The sequence below is a fragment of the Mesoplodon bidens genome (genome assembly GCF_964165515.1).
Source record: "Mesoplodon bidens genome assembly, chromosome: 7".
NCBI classification, from domain to species: domain Eukaryota; kingdom Metazoa; phylum Chordata; class Mammalia; order Artiodactyla; family Ziphiidae; genus Mesoplodon; species Mesoplodon bidens.
In genome coordinates, this window is record NC_138164.1 from 55,213,966 (window position 1) to 55,233,551 (window position 19,586).

The following is a 19,586-nucleotide window of genomic DNA, read 5'->3' on the forward strand; positions in this document are numbered from 1 at the left end:
AAGCCCTGGAGGGTTGTCTTCAATTTAAAAAAAAAATAATTGATAGGCTACCTGATGTGTTTGAAAGTATTGAGAGTTTGGGATAAATTAATTATAGATACTTGAATGCTAAATACTTAAGAAACATGGAAAAAGAGGCAGTGGCTAACTTCAGTCAAAAAAGGAAATGAGGGCTTCCCTGGTGGCGCAGTGGTTGAGAGTCCGCCTGCCGATGCAGGGGATGTGGGTTCGTGCCCTGGTCCGGGAGGATCCCACATGCCGCGGAGCGGCTGGGCCCATGAGCCATGGCTGCTGGGCCTGCGCGTCCGGAGCCTGTGTTCTGCAACAGGAGAGGCTGCAACAGTGAGAAGCCCGCGTACCGCAAAAAAAAAAAAAAAAAAAGGAAATGAAATCATATTATGCTAATTTATTCAACCGTGAATAAATATGTACACAGTTATAATAATGTAAGGAATAGTGATTTACCTAAGATGATATAGATATATTGAGGGATGGAGGATGGAGAAATAATACATGTGTTTATGAGAGGACATTGGAGTGTAAGTACATACCTTATTTCCTATAGCAAGAAGTAAAATAATAGCCCAGACTGAAAAATCAAGAACTAGTAGTATAAGCATGCTATTAAGAAATAGGGAGATAAATCCCAGAAGAGATTTATCTTAAAAGATAAGAAAGAAGTTGTCTCTGGGGAGCAGAAATTCAGAATGTAGAGGGCTGGGGTAGGGTCAACTGTGAAGTACCATTTGATATTTTAAATGCACTATACTGGGGACTTCCCTGGTGGTTCAGTGGTTAAGACTCCGTGCTTCCACTGCAGGGTGCACAGGTTTGATCCCTGGTCGGGGAAGTTCTGTGTGATGCGGCCAAAAAAAAAATACTATATTGGTAAAAATAAAGATGAATACAAGTAGTATAGTTTTTTCAGTTATTTGAAAATCTTAGCAGTCAGAATGGAGGAACTGTTTCCCTTAGGTATTGTAAGATATAAGACACTGGGAAACCAAGAATACTGATTTAGCACCCTTCTGAAAGAAACTTTAAAAATTCTCCCTGCTTTGCTACTAAACCTTGTGTTTCTTTGTTATTTTACAGTCTCCAGTAACTTGTCAGCTATTGCTGATACCAGCATCTCTAGGAACAGAAAGATGTAATTCTGGCCTTATGCATTGTTGTTACCATGGTGGGAGCCAGCAAGTATACTTATGTGGTTTTACAAGTAGCAGGGGGCAGAAAATCTTACTAAAGGGGGCTTAAGTAGTAGGGAGCACCTGGCAATACACATGGTAAAGGAGAGGGCTCACATGAGACATTCCCAGGGTATGCTCAGAAGAACTTCTGTGTGTCCTGTAACCACTGGAGACATGATCCAAGGAAACCATCATATTGATGCTGTGCATGACTCCATTTGTTCTCCTGGACTGCTGTGGCCTGGGAAAGTGCTGAGTAGATCAGAAAGGATGAGGTGGAGAAAGAAGACTGGGGCATCCAGAGAACCATTTGAGCACTGGAGGGAAAAGGGGTGAGGGGACTGCAGGCAGAGCTAGCAAAACCTCGGTCCCAGATACATAAATTGTCACTTCTGCTTCCTAACCTTCTGACTTGCACACTTAAATTTAGAGAAGTCTTCTTACTCTTCTGACCATCCCCCACCAGGGAATTTTTTAGGCCTTACAAAGAAGTGAGAGGGCGCATACCTGGACTTGTCACTCCTTAAGTGGAATAGAGTAAGGAAACGTAGTCACAGGGAAGCAGGGAAAAGAGTGGGTACTCACTAAGGCCAGTCTTGTCTGTAAACAGAACAACTCTGATGTGACCTGAAGGTCTAGGAAGACCCTAGGACAGAAAATCTCCCCTCTCCTGCCTACTATGGTGCCCAGATCCCATCTGTACTTCTTTGGGCATCTCAGCATTGCCCTCTCATGGTCAGAAAGGAATAAAGTAGGGATTCAAGTAGGTACCTGATTCTTGGAGACTGACCAGAGGAGCCTCTCCCATTCCTTTTCCCTTTTCCAGGTCCCCACAAACATTTATTGGTTTTTACTCTGTCCCAGTCTCCAGGTACAAAGGTAATGAACAAGGCCCCTGCCCTCAAAGAGTTTGCAAAATTTTGATGGAGGTTGGGAGTACAGAGGCAGATATGAAAACATAATTTTATCCTAACGGGTTAAATTAGGAAACAGATCTGCACAAATACAGATGGAAGTGCACCTAAGTCAGGGAAGGCTTTCTAGTTGAAGAGACCCCTGACCTAAGGGGAAAGTAAGAGTTATCTAGGCATGAGCAGGGCAGAACAAGAACTGACTCCTCCACTTCCATTGTGTCACCTGGAATTACATTCCTTGTTTAGTGACATATATCCCCCCAACCTCAAACCTTTGGCTCTAGCTGTGCCAGTTCAACTCTGTCACCCCTCTCCTTACCCAGGCCTGAGTCTTCATTCAGACTCTAGCCAGGCAACCGACCATCTTATTACAGTCACTCTACTCATGGCAGCCACACCCTATATTCTAGAACAGCTATGTCTAATATAAATATTAAATTTTCTAGTAGCTACATTTAAGAAGTAAAAAGAAGTGAAATTATTTTAATAACATATTTTATTTAACCTAATGCACCCAAAATATTTCAACCTTAATATAAAAACATTATTGAGATATTTTATGATTTTCATATTGTCTTTGAAATTCAGTATATATACATATATATATATATTTTTTTAAATTTTTGTCTGCACAGGGTCTTCGTTGCTGCGCGCAGGCTTTTTTCTAGCTGCAGCAAGCAGGGGCTACTCTTCAGTGCGCGGGCTTCTCATCGCGGTAGCTTCTCTTGTTGCGGAGCACGGCCTCTAGGTGCACGGGCTTCAGTAGTCGTAGCACACGGGCTCAGTAGTTGAGGCTCGCAGGCTCTAGAGCACAGGCTCAGTAGTTGTGGCGCACGGGCTTAGTTGCTCTGCGGCACGTGGGATCCTCCTGGGCCAGGGCTCGAACCCGTGTCCCCTGCATTGGCAGGCGGATTCTTAACCACTTCGCCACCAGGGAAGCCCAAGATTCAGTATATTTTACATTTACAGCATATCTCGATTCAGTCACACTTAAAGTGCTCAGTTGCCACATGTGGTTAGTGACTACAATGTCTGACAGTGTAACTCTAAAATTCTGCCCAGACTGAGTGTACTTGGTGAGGCACTATTATATATTTCCTCTAGGTCTCTGTACCCCGAGTCAAGGCCCTGAGAACAATTTTGAAGAAGAACGGGAAGGCCTGTGAGGTTTCAGCCACAGAGTAATCACTCCCTTCAGATGCTAGACCTAGACAACTAACCCAAAACTGATCTCAAACTTGCTGATAAGACAGCTTTTAGCAATCACAAATCCACGAGTGCATCACAGTCAGACACATTTGACCCCTGGTGTCTCCAGATTGTCCTCTGGCCAGCAGAACACCCGCTAAGAAAAACTGATAATTAACTAATGTAACAGCATCTTCAGAAGGCAGCCTGGAGGGGCCTTGGTGAAAAGACATCTAGTCCTGCCATTCTGGTTCTGGTTGGGACTGGGAACCACTTGCCATTTGGGACTGAAAGGGGCTAAAAATATTTGGCGTAGCATCAGACACCTTGTGTTAGAGTCTAGCATCAACAAGAATCACATGGGAGAAAAATATTGAGAAAATTCTATCCGTTAATTAAAACATTTCCACAAATTAGGAAAAGACCACCTTTTAAGTTTCGCTTAGAGAAAGGAAACACGGGGTATTCCATGAAAGCAGAATTTGAAATCCAGAGGTAAGAGTTCAGTCACCTCATACTGAGACCAGAAAAGGGAAGTGTTTGGACCAAGGTCATTCAAAAAATCCGTAGAGGTTGTGATGAGCCCCTGCATCCTTTCCACTACAACCCCACTGTCTCTACTAACTGAAAAATATTTTAATTGGAGACACTGTGCCATCTCCAAGGTTCTCCTAAATTACCCTTCAGGATGACCCGCTCTGAGAAGGATGGGTCAGCGCTCCCCGGCTTCTGACTTAGGGGACCAGCCACCCTGAATAGGATTGTAGCGCCGCGATCCCCCACCTTCTGGAATCCTGGACGGAGGAGGCTACTAGGGCGGTTCCCTCGCCAACTCCACACCTTCCGGAGCCTGGCCTGGCCCAGCCCAGCCCCTCCGCTGTTTCCCAGTTCCTGGCGGCAGGCTGGGCTTAGGCGGTCAGACCGCCAGTGGGAGGCAAGCGGGGAGCCCCAAACGGAGGCCACACCCAAGAAGGCAGCTCACAGACTGTTAGCAACTTCGCGGGGAGTGGGGTCCGGGATGCGAGTGGGCCGCAGGTCAGTACCCAAAGTGCCAGAGAGGGCCTCTCGACTCTCTGACTGGGGGTGGGCATCCCGGGAAGCGATGGCTCGGCCAGGCCCATACCTGTCCTCACGCCTCGCACCCGCCCCGCCGGCGCCGGCCGGGACGGGCCGCCTCTCAGCAATTCCGGGGGCTTATTAGGCTCACTCTGGGTCCGGCAACGAACTGCTCCGGCCTCACAGGGGTCGCTCGGGCCACGCCCCCCACGCCCCCCACCACGCCCCGCTGACAGCCCAGGCTTGCTGGGGGCGGGGGGGGGGCGTCTCCCTGGGCGGGAGGACCTGCTAGTGCACTGGCGGCCCACAGCGCCGCAGCCTCGGTGCTGGGGAAAGATGGCCTATCACCTCGAAGCTCCGCCGGACCCACGCTGCGCCCCCGAGAGGCCGCCTTTGCTTCTGGGGCACCGCGCAGCCTCCCGACCTTCGCACCGGGAACCGTTTCCGGGGCGAATGCTTTTCGTAGCTGACCCGGCGCGGCCCGTGACGCGAGAGCCCAGACGGAAGTGCGGGCGGAGGAGTCGGAGGCCGAGCCGGAGCCCGACCGAGAGCAGGTCTCGGGGGCTCCGGCTGTGGGGACTGCTGGGCCTGGAAGCGATGGCGACCCTGTGGGCCGGCTTCCTTCGTCTCGGCTCCATGCTCAGCCTGTCCTGCCTGGCGCTCTCGGTGCTGCTGCTAGTGCAGCTGTCGGACGCCGCCAAGGTGAGTCCCGCCCCGCGCTCGCCCCAGACCGGAGCTCCTCCCCTGCCTCCGGCCTTGTCCACCTGCGTCCCACCCAAGTCCTCTCCCAGCCCTGACAGGCCGACCCCTAGCTTCACAGCCCTGGCCGACTACCACCCGGAACCCTCCCGACAGCCAGAGAGCAGTCCAGCCCTCCTGCTCCAGCTGTCTGACGGTCCCCGTCCGCACCCCTCCCACCCACGGAGCTGACACCCCGCCCCAGCCCCACCCGGCCCTGACGGCGCCCAGAGTTGGGACAGCATCTCCGCCTCCTTGAATTTCTCTTCTCAGCCCCGACAGTACCCCCCGCCCCCAAACTTGACAGCCTTTCCAACTCTAAGAGCCTTTAACTAACTTTATACGCTTGAGCTCTGACAGTCCACCGCCGCCCTCCAGCGGCTTCACAGACCACTGCCCCAGTTCCCCAGGCCAAAATGATAGGAAGCCCGCATCTCACAGCTGTCTTCCCTCTTAGGAACTAACTCCTCTCAACTCACCCCTGAACAGATTCCCTTCCCACTGTGGGAACTTGCTTCTCCTGGCAGCCTTCCTTCTCAATACGACCTACAGGAGTCTCTCTCACCGGCCTCATATCCTCACCTGACTCCCTCCAGACCTCCTGGCCCCTTTCTTGCCTTCTCTCTTCTTGATAATTTAGTGGGTAAGGGAGGATCCAAACTACAGGAGAGGTGAGGTTGTGGCCTTCTCCCCTGCTCCATTTCTTGGCCCTTCTGGTCCCCCTCATGCTGCTATCTAGTCCCCTTCGTGCCCATACCCTCCAGACCTGTCCTTGATGAGCTAGCTCATTACTAGGGAAAACAGATGGCCTGCACATTAATGTGATGGGAAAACAGAATGACATTTTTCTTTTTTAAATTGGAGCTTTACTCTATAATACCTTTAAATATAGGGGCTGGGAAAGATGGGTGACAAGTATACAGATCAGGGGGGTTTTGGTCAGGGGTTCTTTTTTTATTGAAGCATGTAGTTAATTTTCAATGCTATGTTAGTTTCAAGTGTACAGCAAAGTAATTCAGATTCTTTTCCGTTATAGGTTATTACAAGATATTGAGTATAGTTCCCTGTGCTATACAGTAGATCCTTGTTGTTTAGGTCAAGGGTTCTTTTTGAAATCTTCCCTACTTCCCTCCAGAAGCAGGGACAGCAGCAAGTCTCCTGACTTTCAAAACACTGCTGGCACCCTCTGCATATCTTCTGTCATCACTCTAAGTGGTATATTGTAACCATGTACTTGTCAGTCTCCTTTACTTGGGCATGTCCTAATTATGGGCAGGAACCATGTCTCACGCTTATCTGAATCCACCTCATTGCACACAAGTTCTGGCACAGGACAAATGCTCACTAAGTAGTTGCTCAATGAGTAAATGAATTACCAACTCTGCCAGATATACCACCATATATAGGAGCTTTGGACCCGGTCCTCTGGAGACTAATGAGCCGCTGACTTCTCAGATTAGATTCCCCTTTGCTGGGGAAGCATCTCCTACTCCCTCTATTCATAAATTTAGCCACCCCTTCCTCCACTTCTTGAAACTTGCTTTATCAGTAGTTGTCCTCTCTGTCTCTCAGGGATTAGAAGCAAAGTTTCCTGGGAAGGGTAGACCAAACGGATCTCAGCTACACGACAGTACTTCCCTTATGTATTGGGTTGGCCAAAAAGTTCGTTCGGTTTAAAGTAAAAATAAAAGACACATTCTTCATTTCCACAGAGAACTTTATTGACCGTGTTCACAAACCGAACGAACTTTTTGGCCAACCCAGTACTTCCTTTCTAATTGTAGCTGAGTGCCTCCAAAACTTCATCCCTTCTATAGGACTCTGGCCCAACCCATTTTATCCATATCAATACCTTTCTACCAAAGGGTGGAAGGATGGTGAGGAGAAGAATTGTGATTTGTTTTGTGAGTAATTTTTAGTTTGATATTTCCCCATCCTTCTGTAATCAGCATTCTTATCTGCAGGCACAGCTGTCTGTCTACCTCGTCTTTCTACTGGCAGGTAGATGGTGATAACATTAGCACAATTTGATTGTCATGTGACACAAAAATGTGATTAACAAGTCACAGGTAGTAGATGTTATTTCAAAATAATTTTATGTAGTATATAATCATTCATTAGCATTACCAATGGCTTTAAAAAACGTCTATATCTCAAAGTTATTTAAAATTTTAAATGAATGGTTTTAGAATACTTGGCAGGGGATGCTTAGCAAAATGTGTAAGTTGCAGTTTTTAAAAATATTGATGATAAACTGTCAACAAGTTTCTATTTTGGTTATAGAATTCTGAGGATGTCCGATGTAAATGTATCTGTCCTCCCTATAAAGATAATTCTGGGCGTATTTATAATAAGAACATATCCCAAAAAGACTGGTAAGTATTCTGGATTACTGAATTACCTGTTAAATTTCTTTCTTTGGTTGTCACTGTTAGCCCTGGATATTCTTCCAATGTATTGTTTTCTCTTTAAGCAAAAGTGTTGAATTCCATTTCTATTTGAAAAAGTGAGAGTAAGGCCCTGAGTGCATGATGTAGGCCCAAAGGAATGTAGCCAAAATCCCCAGGCAGGGAGGCTTTTACATTGGGATGGGGCTGAGTTTGTGGCACCCAGACTACCCATAGCTACCCTTCTGTGTCCCCTTAAATTTTGGTCCTCCCTCTTGCTTCTCAGTGGAAGGTAAGCAGGCCTTATTTATCTGGGTCAGAGTTTTTACAATTTGTAGGTTTGGATGATATATTGTCAGATATAGGAGACTATGTTTAAAAGTGTCAAAAGGCTCAGGAAGGAATGGGAATGAGCCATGAATATCAGAGTGTACCAATTGGTGTGCTATTAATAGGTTATAGGTGTGCCAAGTCATTGATCCCTTCAGCCCTTGGCATATAATCAGGCAGGCCTGTGATGACTGGGATCCTGACTAGCTAGCCACCAGCAGCCTTCTCTATTTATCCCAGTGGACCTTACAAATAATAGCTTTTTCTACATGTGCCATAAAATGATTGGGAAGCAGTTGCTTTGTAGCAGCATAGGTGGGCTCCTTACCCTAGACTGGGACATTTTATGGTTTGTAATGGAAGATTGCCAGGATAGGCCTAGAAGAAAAATAGCTCCAAATGTTCCGTACTTTCACATGTGCCCGATTTCACAGCTAAATAGCCCCGAACGTTTGAAAGCAGAATTAAATTCATTCTGTTACAATATTCCAAGCTGACTTTGAATAAGAAAAGGCAGCCTTTGAGCATGTTTAGCTTTTCTGATGTCGTTGTCTGTTCTTCCCATGATGTGCATTTAGGTTCAATCCGACATTTGGTAAGTGTATTCTTGAGAACTTCTTGTGAGCTTTTAGTTCTACTTTAAATTGTCTCATACTACAAAGTGATTTAGCTATTTTTCTAGGTTTTATATCAGCAAGTTACTTTATATGAAAAGAAAACTCAAATTTAAGTTATTCCTATAAATTTTCCAAATATATTGAGCACTTACAATCAGTTTATTCTATTATCAGTAATAGAATGTGATGCCTGTTACTTGAGTGGCAAATGAACTCACTATTCAAGTGTTTAGCACTAATCTTTTCACTGACTTTTTGTTTTTCCAGGTTCACAGAGAACCGTATATCATTTATCCCTGGTTATTGGTGAAAATAGGGAGCTTTGAAAATAAACAGTTGAAAACAAGGCTTGCTTTGGAATTTTTCTTCCCTCTCTCCCTTGCTTCCTTCCTGCAGCTTAGTCTTTTACTAGGGATAGGTTCACAGATGTCACTGAAAGTTTTTTAACTGGCTTTAGAAGGGTAGGCAAGTTATGACTAATCAAGATGTTATGGCTTTCCGAGGCTTCCAATATCTTATCTGACCCTATATATATTTTTATATATATAGGGTCAGATAAGATATTGGAAGCCTGGCCTCTCCATTTTGTCCAGTTGTTAGCTTTAATTCTTCATTGACCTATACTGTCTAACTTAAGAAAAATTTGAGTTCTCTGGTTTATGTTTGAGGTGTGATTTGAAGCTGATAATGTCCTCCTTTTGGCACTAGGGGGAGGTGTCGCCTAGTGTCCTGAAGTGGTTGTGTTCTGTATCTGGGTTCTGTGTTCACAGTGAGTGGCCAGTCAGAACCAACCTTCCTGCTTCCTCTCCCATCCCGCACAGCACTCAAAATCTCCTTGTTATTAAACTGTATTTGTACTTCCAAAGAAACACTCAATACTCAACACTTAGATTCCCAAGTAATTCTTAAGTATTGTTGCTAAGGCTTCTGAAGCTGAAATAGAAAACTAAGTAGGAGATAAGTCTCATTTTCCTGAGGTTCAGAGAGATACAGGGGGGCTGTCCTAGGAGGCAGGAGCCCTGGATTCTGGTCCCTTTAGCTATTACTTTACTCTGTGACCTGTACAGGTGACCTCTCCGAGAGTGCTGGGCTGGATGACCTCTATGATTCTGAGCTAGATACCCCTGCAGTGGGATTTAGCTTCCTCTGCCTATTTTATGCCTGCATCCAGCTGGATACGTTCCTGGTCTTCTGTACATTTGGAACAAATATCACACACTTGTATGGTGTGAATTGTGGGACCTTACTCTTATTTGAAATTCTGCCAGTTGGGACTTATTTTTTGATTACTACCTTTGTTAAAATTAAATTACCTGTTAAGGAAAACTGACTGAACTTTTATCATTTATGCCATTTTGAGTTTTCTTTTTTTTTTTTTTAACTGTCTTTTGTAGCTTTTTTTTGGTTGTTTTTTTTTTAATTAATTTATTTATTTTTGCTGTGTTGGGTCTTCGTTTCCGTGTGAGGGCTTTCTCTAGTTGTGGCAAGTGGGGGCCACTCTTCATCGCAGTGCGCGGGCCTCTCACTATCGCGGCCTCTCTCGTTGGGGAGCACAGGCTCCAGATGCGCAGGCTTAGTACTTGTGGCTCACGGGCCTAGTCGCTCCGCGGCATGTGGGATCCTCCCAGACCAGGGCTCGAACCCGTGTCCCCTGCATTAGCAGGCAGATTCTCAACCACTGTGCCACCAGGGAAGCCCCTGGGTTTTCTTTCTTATGCCACAGCTCAGAGGGAACAGAACACAAAAAAGTACGTTCTGATAGGACAAAGGGAAAGAATCAGCCTGGAGCATTGGATGCCCTCAAGAAGGTGGGTGGAGTGAGACAGGATGCTGTGGTAGAGTTCTTGAGGCAGCCAGACATGCCTAAGGGAGAGAGCACAAGAGGGAGGGAAACTGCCCAGCAGCCAGCAGGAGGACAGCAAAGCTTTGCGTGCCTTTGCTGAAGGTGATCAGGGTAGTGGGCTCTTAATAGCTGGGGAGAGTAAGAATTTAATTATTTCCTAGAATCGACAGATTTCTGGGAAAAAGATTTTTTGGATAGGCTTGCTTTTTCATAAGCCATAAATAAGTGACCTGGAAAATGGGGAGAAAATAAACCTCCAACCACAAAAACATTCAGCCTTTTATTATTTTTAGGTACCATTGCCAGGTAGTGTTTTCACTTTAAAATATTTTTGTTGTCCTAATCCTACTTCTCCATGCTTTTTAAATAGACTTTTGCTCATTAAGAAAAGTAACTGTTTCTTACTCTGGTGTTCAGCTTTCAGAGTTTCATAATTTACCAACTGTTAGGTGTGATTAGCCATTCATATACCACACTGTGGCAGTTTAGATGATATTAGTTAATTCATAAAAGAGGTAATCTCATATTTGAATAATGCTCCAGGTCACTTTAAATCATTTAAAGCAGTTTTACTTGCTAAATGAACAAGTCTAAATATGACTTGATCTGCTAAGTAGTTTTCAGTCCCATTTGGGGTTTTTCAGGTGCATTTTAACTATAAATAGCACTTTTGAAAATAGCTGCTACATATGTGTCTTTATGGTTTCTTAGACTGTTAAAGCTTACCAAATTGCTAATGTTGAGAGAGGAAATGATTTCCCTTCCCTTACTGATTATTCGTTCCTTATATTCATTCTTTCATTGGGAAAGTTCAGTGATTATTCCTGATTTCAGGAAAGGTTTGATCAGTGCAAGTAGAAAATCCAGCTAGGTTTAGGCAGTATTTTATCTTTGTTTTTTCAGCGATTGCCTTCATGTTGTGGACCCCATGCCTGTGCGGGGGCCTGATGTAGAAGCATACTGTCTACGCTGTGAATGCAAATATGAGGAGAGAAGTTCTGTTACGATCAAGGTGAAAAAACAATAATCCATCTTTTCTGCTTCTGGAACAGTTTTTGATGGTATCTAGACAAGAAAGAAAATTTTGGACACTTGAATTCTATTTAGTTACCTAAACTATTGCTCTTCCATCCTGTTCCCCAGCACCCTCTTACCCCCTCCTTTCTCATCCCCAGCCCGCACCCTAAAAGGAGCAAGGGGCCTGCTCTCCACCTGCCTCGTTGAGATGCCTTGTGCATTAATTAGGATACCTTAGATAGATGTGATATGTGAAATGGCACAAAAAAAGCCCTGAGTATAATTAGCATTTCCCAGAAAGACATTCCAGCTTCTCTGCAGGCCACGTATGCCAAAGATTAGTGAGAAAGCAGGATGATTAGACCTTCTTCTTCCTGCCCTCTCAACCCTTAGAAAAAGTTATATATAGAGTGACTACTCTATCCTAGAAAACATCACTTCTGGATTTTAAGATTTCCTTTGTTTATCTTTTATAGGAAATGGAATGTAGATCAGTCTCATCACAATATGGACCTCTAATGGGTTCAATTACTTTATTATGGTGGCTAATAATTCTTCTCCCCAATTTTTTTATATGGAGGTCCCCATTCTTGTTGCGAAAAAAAAAAAAGCCTCAGGGGAATCTAGGGTGGTCAGCTATGCCAGTTACAAAGATCCCTGCTGTGATTGACCCTGTGGAGAGCTCCTGCTCCAGCAGGGTACTGTCCCATAGAGAAACCATCACTGTACTTTTCTATTTTTTAACAAAATTTTAATGTATAATTTCCATACCCCAAATGTCACTCATTATAAGTGTACAATTTTTTTTTTTTTTTTTTTTTTGGCGGTACATGGCCCTCTCACTGTCGTGGCCTCTCCCCTTGCGGAGCACAGGCTCCGGACGCGCAGGCTCAGCGGCCATGGCTCACGGGCCCAGCTGCTCCGCGGCATGTGGGATCTTCCCGGACCAGGGCATGAACCCGTGTACCCTACATCGGCAGGCAGACTCTCAACCACTGTGCCACCAGGGAAGTCCATATAAGTGTACAATTTTATAAATTTTATTTTATTTTTATTTATTTATTTATTTATTTATTTATTTTTGCGGTATGCGGGCCTCTCACTGTTGTGGCCTCTCCCGTTGCGGAGCACAGGCTCCGGACACGCAGGCTCAGTGGCCATGGCTCACGGGCCCAGCCTCTCCGCAGCATGTGGGATCTTCCTGGACTGGGGCACGAACCCGTGTCCCCTGCATCGGCAGGCGGACTCTCAACCACTGCGCCACCAGGGAAGCCCCCAATTTTATAAATTTTAGCAAATTTAAAACCAATTTTTAAAATCCAGTTTTAGGGACTTCCCTGGTGGTCCAGTGGTTAAGACTCTGCACTTCCAATGCAGGGGGCACGGGTTCAATCCCTGGATGGGGAACTAAGATCCCACATGCCCCGCAGCCAAAAAGTAAAAATAAATAAGTACTTTGGGTATTGGCCCTGATAACTTTCTAAAAAAAAATTTAAAAAATTCAATCCAGTCTTAGAACATTCCCATCACCCCAAAAAGATCCCTCATAACCATTTATAGTTAATCCCATTCCTACCCCCAGCCCTAGACAATCACTATTCTGCTTTGTGTGTCTACAGATCTGGACATTTCATATAAATGGAATCATAAAATATGTGGTCTTCTGTGACTGGTTTCTTTCACACAGCATAATGTTTTTGAGGTCTCTTCATGTTGTAGCATGTATCAGTACTTAATTCCTTCTTATTACTGAATAGCGTTCTATTACATGAACATACCACATTTTGTTTATCCATTCATCAGTTGATGGACATTTATTTCCAGATTTTTACTCTTATGAATAATGCTGTCATCAGTATCTGCGTACATGTCTTTGTGTGGGTGTATGTTTTCCTTTCTCTCTGGTAGATTCCTAAGAGAGGTAAGTTTATATTTAATTTTTTAAGAGACTTCCAGGTTGTATTCTAAAGGAGTTGTACCATTTTACATTCTCACCAGTAACATACGAGGGTTCAGTTTCTGTACATCCTCGCTAACGTTTGGTATTGACTGTCTTTAACTGTAGCCATTCTAGTGGGAGGTGTCACACTGTACTGCTTGACACCACACAAATTAAGATCTCAAGAAAATCATGTGCCTAACATGTATTTTTGTATATCTAAATTGATCTAAAGCAGTACGCTGTTGAAATTCATGTGAATTACACTTTCTGTTAGGGATCCTAACAGAAAGTGGTCTTGACTGCAGTGCTGTTCAATCTGGGACACTGTATTCAGGTGAAAAAAGAGAACTGCTGTGCTAGCAGTGGTGCAAATGATTAGCAGTAGGTGAAGATGGAATTTGAAGACTCGTGAAAAGATCCCAAAGGCAAAATGCTTTCTTTCCTTTTTTTCTATAAATAATACTTTGGTGAAGAGTTGCGTTTATTTCTTATGTTGGAATCTGATTTGTATGGAAATCCTATATGCTTGACAGATAGATCAGTCTTCACTAGGGCTTTAACGTTATTATACAAAATTCAGATTTCTTGGCTTGAACAGAGATATAACTTATTTTCAATTTCCTTTAGGTTACCATTATAATTTATCTCTCCATTTTGGGCCTTCTGCTTCTGTACATGGTGTATCTTACTCTGGTTGAGCCCATACTGAAGAGACGCCTGTTTGGACATTCACAATTGATACAGAGCGATGAAGATGTTGGGGTAAGTTCTTAGCATGCCCTAGCTGTTCAAGGCCAGTCTCTGTCGTCATCTGATATAAAGTGCATGTAAAGAGTAGTTACATAATAGATGTCCCTATCTGGAGCAGATCCTCCACCAGAGAACCTAAAGACAGTTCTAATATTAGTGTATGTCTATTTATGAGGAAATTGCTCTGTAAAGCCATAAGTATGGTGGTTAGACCGATGATCCTTGGTGAGTGTGCTGTACAAGGAAGGCTTTGCCTTTCACTACCAAGGGCACAATTTTCATTGCCTTTTCCTGTTTACATTGAGAAAAGCATTGGAGATAGTCTTCTTCCTAGGCTCCTGCCTGAACACCTTTCCTGTCAACATCACCAAATATTTTAAAAGGCAAAGAGGCTTTAGTGAAGGGAAGCATGAAAACCATAATGTTCTTTACTTAATGAAGTACAGCTTGATAACCTGCTGATGTTTTATATTTCCTCCTTTCCTCCTTTAAAAAAATCTGTGATCTTTAACTCTAGAGAAAAATAAAACCATCACTCCTGATTCTCTTCCTATCTTTAAAACACATTCATATTTGTATATATAATTAATATTACTTCACTCAAAACCTTTGAGAAATTGACATAGTCTGCAAATTTGTTATTCAGTATGGCTTAGAGAATTATATTGTTTGTTTTGTCATTATCCTGTTTGGGTTTGTTTCCAAATTTTCCACTATTTCATTATTACATATATAATATTCTTTAGAAATTACTTTTTATTTTGGATTACTTTATTGAACTATGTTTCTTAAAGTGAATAAAATTTAGTAGAGTTTCAAGAATCAATTCCAAAAGCCAAAGCCAGGATAAAGCCTTGCCAATCACAGTCAAAAGTCCTTTTACTCTGGAATGGCTTCTGGACCCATTGGTAAAAGATGAGAAAGGGGATCCCGAATGAATGGCTTAAGTTATAATTACAGAGCCTGCTTGTCTCATGAATATCGATATTGAATACTCAACTTAATTGGAGCAAGATTTCATTTTTGTTTTGTGAAGAACTTTCATAGAAATACCTCTCTTTGCCTCTTTTCCCCTTGCTTCCTTTAGTAATTCAACCAACACATAACAAGTAACTTTTCCATATCAGGAAGGATTAGAGTCTCAAATACTGTTCCCATGTTAATTTTCATTCACATACAACATTTCCCATTGACATTTTGGGTCAGATGATTGCTTTTTGTAGGGGGCTGTCCTGTTCACTGCATGATATCTAATAGCATCCCTGACCTCTGCCCACTAGAAGCCTCATCCCAATCATGACAATCAAAAATGTCCACATACGTTGCCAAATGTTCCTGGGGGTCAAAATCACCCCCAGTTGAGAACTACTAACATATGAAAACGTTATGTATCAAAGGCCACCTAAACCATTTCATTATAGACACAGAGACAGAAACTCTGACTTAAACTACATCCCTTATAGCATTAAATATCTGGTTCCTGATTTTAGGGGTAGACAACAGAACATAAAAGAAATGGATGCACAAATGTGTAGATAAAAAACAGGTAGGAAAGGCATTTGATGGGACCATGTGCTTAGTAGGCATTTTGTTCACCAGTGATTGATTCTGTGAGCATGTCGATCATATGAGAACATTGTCTTGAGAGGCCTGGCTGACTTGTGATATCTGTTAAATTGATTCTGGGCAGAGAGAGGTTTTCTAAACACAGGTATGAATTTATGGTAACAACTCTGTTCAAAAAGAAGTTCAATTTAAATTCCTACAATTGTTGCTAATCCAAGATGATAGTTCTTCTCTCTTTATGTGCCTTTAAACGTGCTTTTGTTAAATTCTGTTTTAATTTTGTCTATTTTTATTGGGTGTAGAGCACTTTGAACCAAGTGAGAGTCAGCACAAGTAGTCAAGAAGCTCAGTGCAAGGAGCCACAATATTTACTGTGTTATATATCCACGACACATCATTGCTATGATCAAAGCAGTACATTAAAACATGTTTTGTACTTATTGTAATTTTATCAGGTGGAAAAAGTGCAAACATATATAAAGGGTAAATCTCTATTTGCATTCTCCCGGCATCCATGACTATGAGCAGCTAGTTCAGTCTTGTTCTGATGGATGGAGAATAGGCCAGAAGGATTAACTGTTTGTTTAGTCCTTTAAATTTGTTCCTTAAGAAGATGTCTCTCCCCCTACCTTGAAGAGTAGATAACAGGACTATGAAATTGAGAAGCACTCTGCTGGTAAAGTACATCCTTCTTCCCAGTCTTGTTAATGTCAAAACAAACCAATGGTAATAATGTTTTATATACAAGTTCACTGAAGCACCACATTCGGATAGTGTCATTTTAATCTACCTGAACAAAATCAGTGTGCTAAGAAGATGTGACACCAAGTCAAGTTTAGGGGAGCTAAGACCTGTGCTTGTGCTCATTTGTTAGATGACCGTGGATCGGTTTATTTCCTCATGGGAAATAAAGTAATCCAACAACATTAGCCGCCTTCCTCTTTCCTAACGTTCTTTCTTACATCTTTGAAATATTTGAACTTTGCGGAATTGTTTTTATTATTTTCATTTGTAAGGTTAAAAAAAGGATGGGGTTTGCACAAGATATTACCTAAATTAAGTGAAAAGTTGAAGCAATTTTGGTAAAGAAGGCAGGGATAAATTCTTTACAGAAAACTCTTTGATGTCTTTGAAATGTCGACATTATATAAATATCTTGCTCTAAAAAGAAGACCAGGTGTTAAAACACTGTTTAGTTACAGTTTTATATATATAGTTATGCAGTTATGTATAGCTTTCCATAGACACGCTGACTCCTGCCCTGGGTATATAATAGAGCTTTTGCAAACATGAGAAACAATATTGTTTCTTTCCGGGCTTCCCTGGTGGCGCAGTGGTTGAGAGTCCGCCTGCCGATGCAGGGGACACGGGTTCGTGCCCTGGTCCGGGAAGATCCCGCGTGCCGCGGAGTGGCTGGGCCCGTGAGCCATGGCCGCCGGGGCTGCGCGTCCGGAGCCTGTGCTCTGCAGTGGGAGAGGCCACAACAGTGAGAGGCCCGCATACCACAAAAAAAAAAAAAAAAAAAAATATTGTTTCTTTCCGAGAGGCAAAGGTTAAGAGGTCTGACTTGTGACTTGTATCCTATGTTGGAACATTTAGGAGCTTTGCTAACCCAGGTTCAGGAAAAAGAGATCAAGGAAAAGGCAAACAAAAGCAATAAATTAATACTGAATGCCTTTTGTCATTTAGGCAGCTGTGTTTATATCTCATTCATAGATAGAGTAGCCTGGTGGTTTCCTGTGTATGACTACAAACATCAGTGGCATTGGTTTACGTTGGTTTACTTTGACCAGGACAGGTTCGTTTTCTACACAGATACCTGGGTGACCCTTCAATGGCCTCTTTCCTAATGCGGCAGCTAACATGGAAGCTACTGTGTGCTCAGCAATGAAAGATTCAAGTCTTTACCAAATAGAAACGCTGAAGTAATAATTCCTTACTGTCCTTAGCACTAGAGGGTAATTGTAGCACTTGAGCTATGTCTCTGTTCATTACAGATTGGGGAAGGGGGGAAATGTAGGTGTTGAGGGCATAAGAAGAGATGGAAACCAACCAAGATAGGATCCAGTCAACTCATCTCCCAGGATGAATGTGGCCCCAAGCTGGCAAGTAACAATTCTAATATAATGGGAGGCAGGAAATTAAAAGATAAGAGTTTCCTCAGCCACAGATTAGCTATATAGTATCAAATAAAACAAGGAAAAGCCCTACTTTCTGTATCTGTAACATATAGATATTAACATGCAAAATAGATTTTCTTTCCACCACTCATCAAGACGGGCTTCTCTTTAATATAAATGACCACTGTCTTTGTCTTGATCCCTACTTCTTAAGGGAATGTCTTTGGAAATGGTGACTCATGGGAACTTTGCACAAATACCTCCTCATCGCTTATTTTACTTGAACCAACTATTTCTGTAGTTGAGTTCATCCTGCTTCTGGCAGTTGAGTGCCTAAGAGTGCTTGGCCAAATGAGATGGTCTGTTTGAAAAGGCCAGCTGCTCCTATCTCCGTGGCTGGATAACTGCTATTGTGTGTGTGTGTTTTACACGGACCATACCGTCTGATGTTCTCCATTCCTGGACTTTCAGGATCACCAACCTTTTGCAAATGCCCACGATGTGCTGGCCCGCTCCCGCAGTCGAGCCAATGTGCTGAATAAGGTAGAGTATGCCCAGCAGCGTTGGAAGCTTCAAGTTCAAGAGCAGCGAAAATCCGTCTTTGACCGTCATGTTGTCCTCAGCTAATTGGGAATCGAATTCAAGGTGACTAGAAAGAAATGAGGCAGACAATGGGAAAAAATTGACTGAGTTTTCCTGGGTTTTGTTTTAATGCCCTGTTGATTTCACTAACTCTTGCTGGAAAATTCAAAACTGGAAACAAAAACATGCTTGGTATTTTCTTTTCTTGTTAATGTATTAATGGAGGCATTTTTTTTTTAAGCACATGCCTCAAACAACGTTAGCCTTTTCTTATTTGTGACTTTTACTAATAAAAATATGTCTGCCTGTAAATTATCTTGAAGTCCTTTACCTGGAAAAAGCACTCTCTTTTTTACCACACAGTTTTAATTTGGTTTTCAAGATAATTTTCAAGGGTGGTTTTTGTGTGGTGTTTTTTGTTTTTGTTTTTGTTTTTGGCAGAGTAGGGGAGGGATACGTGGGAAGTGCTTAACATGACTTTTCTCAAGTCACTTTACTAAACAATCTGTTGTAAATAGACTTTGCCTTTTATTTTCAAGTTTCACTTATATTTTGCAGTCTGCCAGCCTCATCAAAGCCCTGACTTACCTATTTGAATTTTGCACTGACTATGTTATCTGGACATCTGGTTGGCCTGTGGCTGCACTTCATGGTAAATTGGATCTGAAATACCTGGTGGCTCTTCACAAGATGCAGATTTTCTTCATGTACTGTGATGTCTGATGCAATGCATCCTAGAACAAACTGGCCATTCGCTAGTTTACTCTAATGAATAAACATAGTCTTGGTGTGTGGTCTTTCTCATCTTCTTCTAGTATCTTTAAGGATGAATCCTAAGGACTTGGACACTTGCAATAAAGAAATTTTCTTTTAGACCCAAGCCTCCCTGGATTGATGACATACACATATTTGTCAGCATCTCCAGTCAGGTTGAGAGGCAGCTGTTTGAGCTGTAGTGTGTACAGCTTTGAACTAGCACTGGAGTTCCAGTTGCCTCCCTCTGAAAGGTATAGCAGTTATTGGATAACTGGCTTTTTTCTTCCTATGTCCTCTTTGAAATGTAACAATAAAAATAATTTTTGAAACACCTACCAGTGTATCTATGTCTCCTAACTTTTCTCCCCTCCCTCTTTTGCTGTATGATGAACTTGAAGATGCAAAGACAATTTGTACCCTGATGTAAGACTATTGTTTTATACCAGTCTAATCATAAAACACTGGTAGTAAATTATCTGTGTGTGGGTGTGGGTGTGTATAGAGAGAGGGAGGGAGAGAGAATGTATGGATACTTAGATGGGTCTCTGAAAGTATACAGATACCATTTTTTTTTTTTTTTTTTTTTTTTT

General features: G+C 42.8%; 1 protein-coding gene across 1 annotated transcript; it reads left to right on the top strand.

The window, feature by feature from the left end:
• Positions 1 to 4,588: 4,588 nt before the first annotated feature.
• Positions 4,589 to 19,329, top strand: LOC308619875 (transmembrane protein 9B). The gene is made up of 6 exons (XM_081239094.1): positions 4,589 to 5,050; positions 7,370 to 7,461; positions 11,167 to 11,275; positions 13,850 to 13,984; positions 18,130 to 18,303; positions 18,799 to 19,329. The coding sequence occupies exons 1-5, from the start codon at positions 4,685 to 4,687 to the stop codon at positions 18,283 to 18,285; spliced, it is 858 nt and encodes a 285-aa protein (XP_081095220.1). The 5' UTR covers positions 4,589 to 4,684; the 3' UTR covers positions 18,286 to 18,303; positions 18,799 to 19,329.
• Positions 19,330 to 19,586: the final 257 nt, after the last annotated feature.

Excerpts from the sequence above, each read along its gene's own strand:
- LOC308619875 (XM_081239094.1), top strand. The coding sequence starts at position 4,685 with ATGGCCTATCACCTCGAAGCTCCGCCGGACCCACGCTGCGCCCCCGAG. Across the intron at positions 11,276-13,849 it reads GAAGTTCTGTTACGATCAAG|GTTACCATTATAATTTATCT; the intron begins GTGAAAAAACAA and ends AATTTCCTTTAG. Across the intron at positions 13,985-18,129 it reads AGAGCGATGAAGATGTTGGG|GATCACCAACCTTTTGCAAA; the intron begins GTAAGTTCTTAG and ends CTGGACTTTCAG.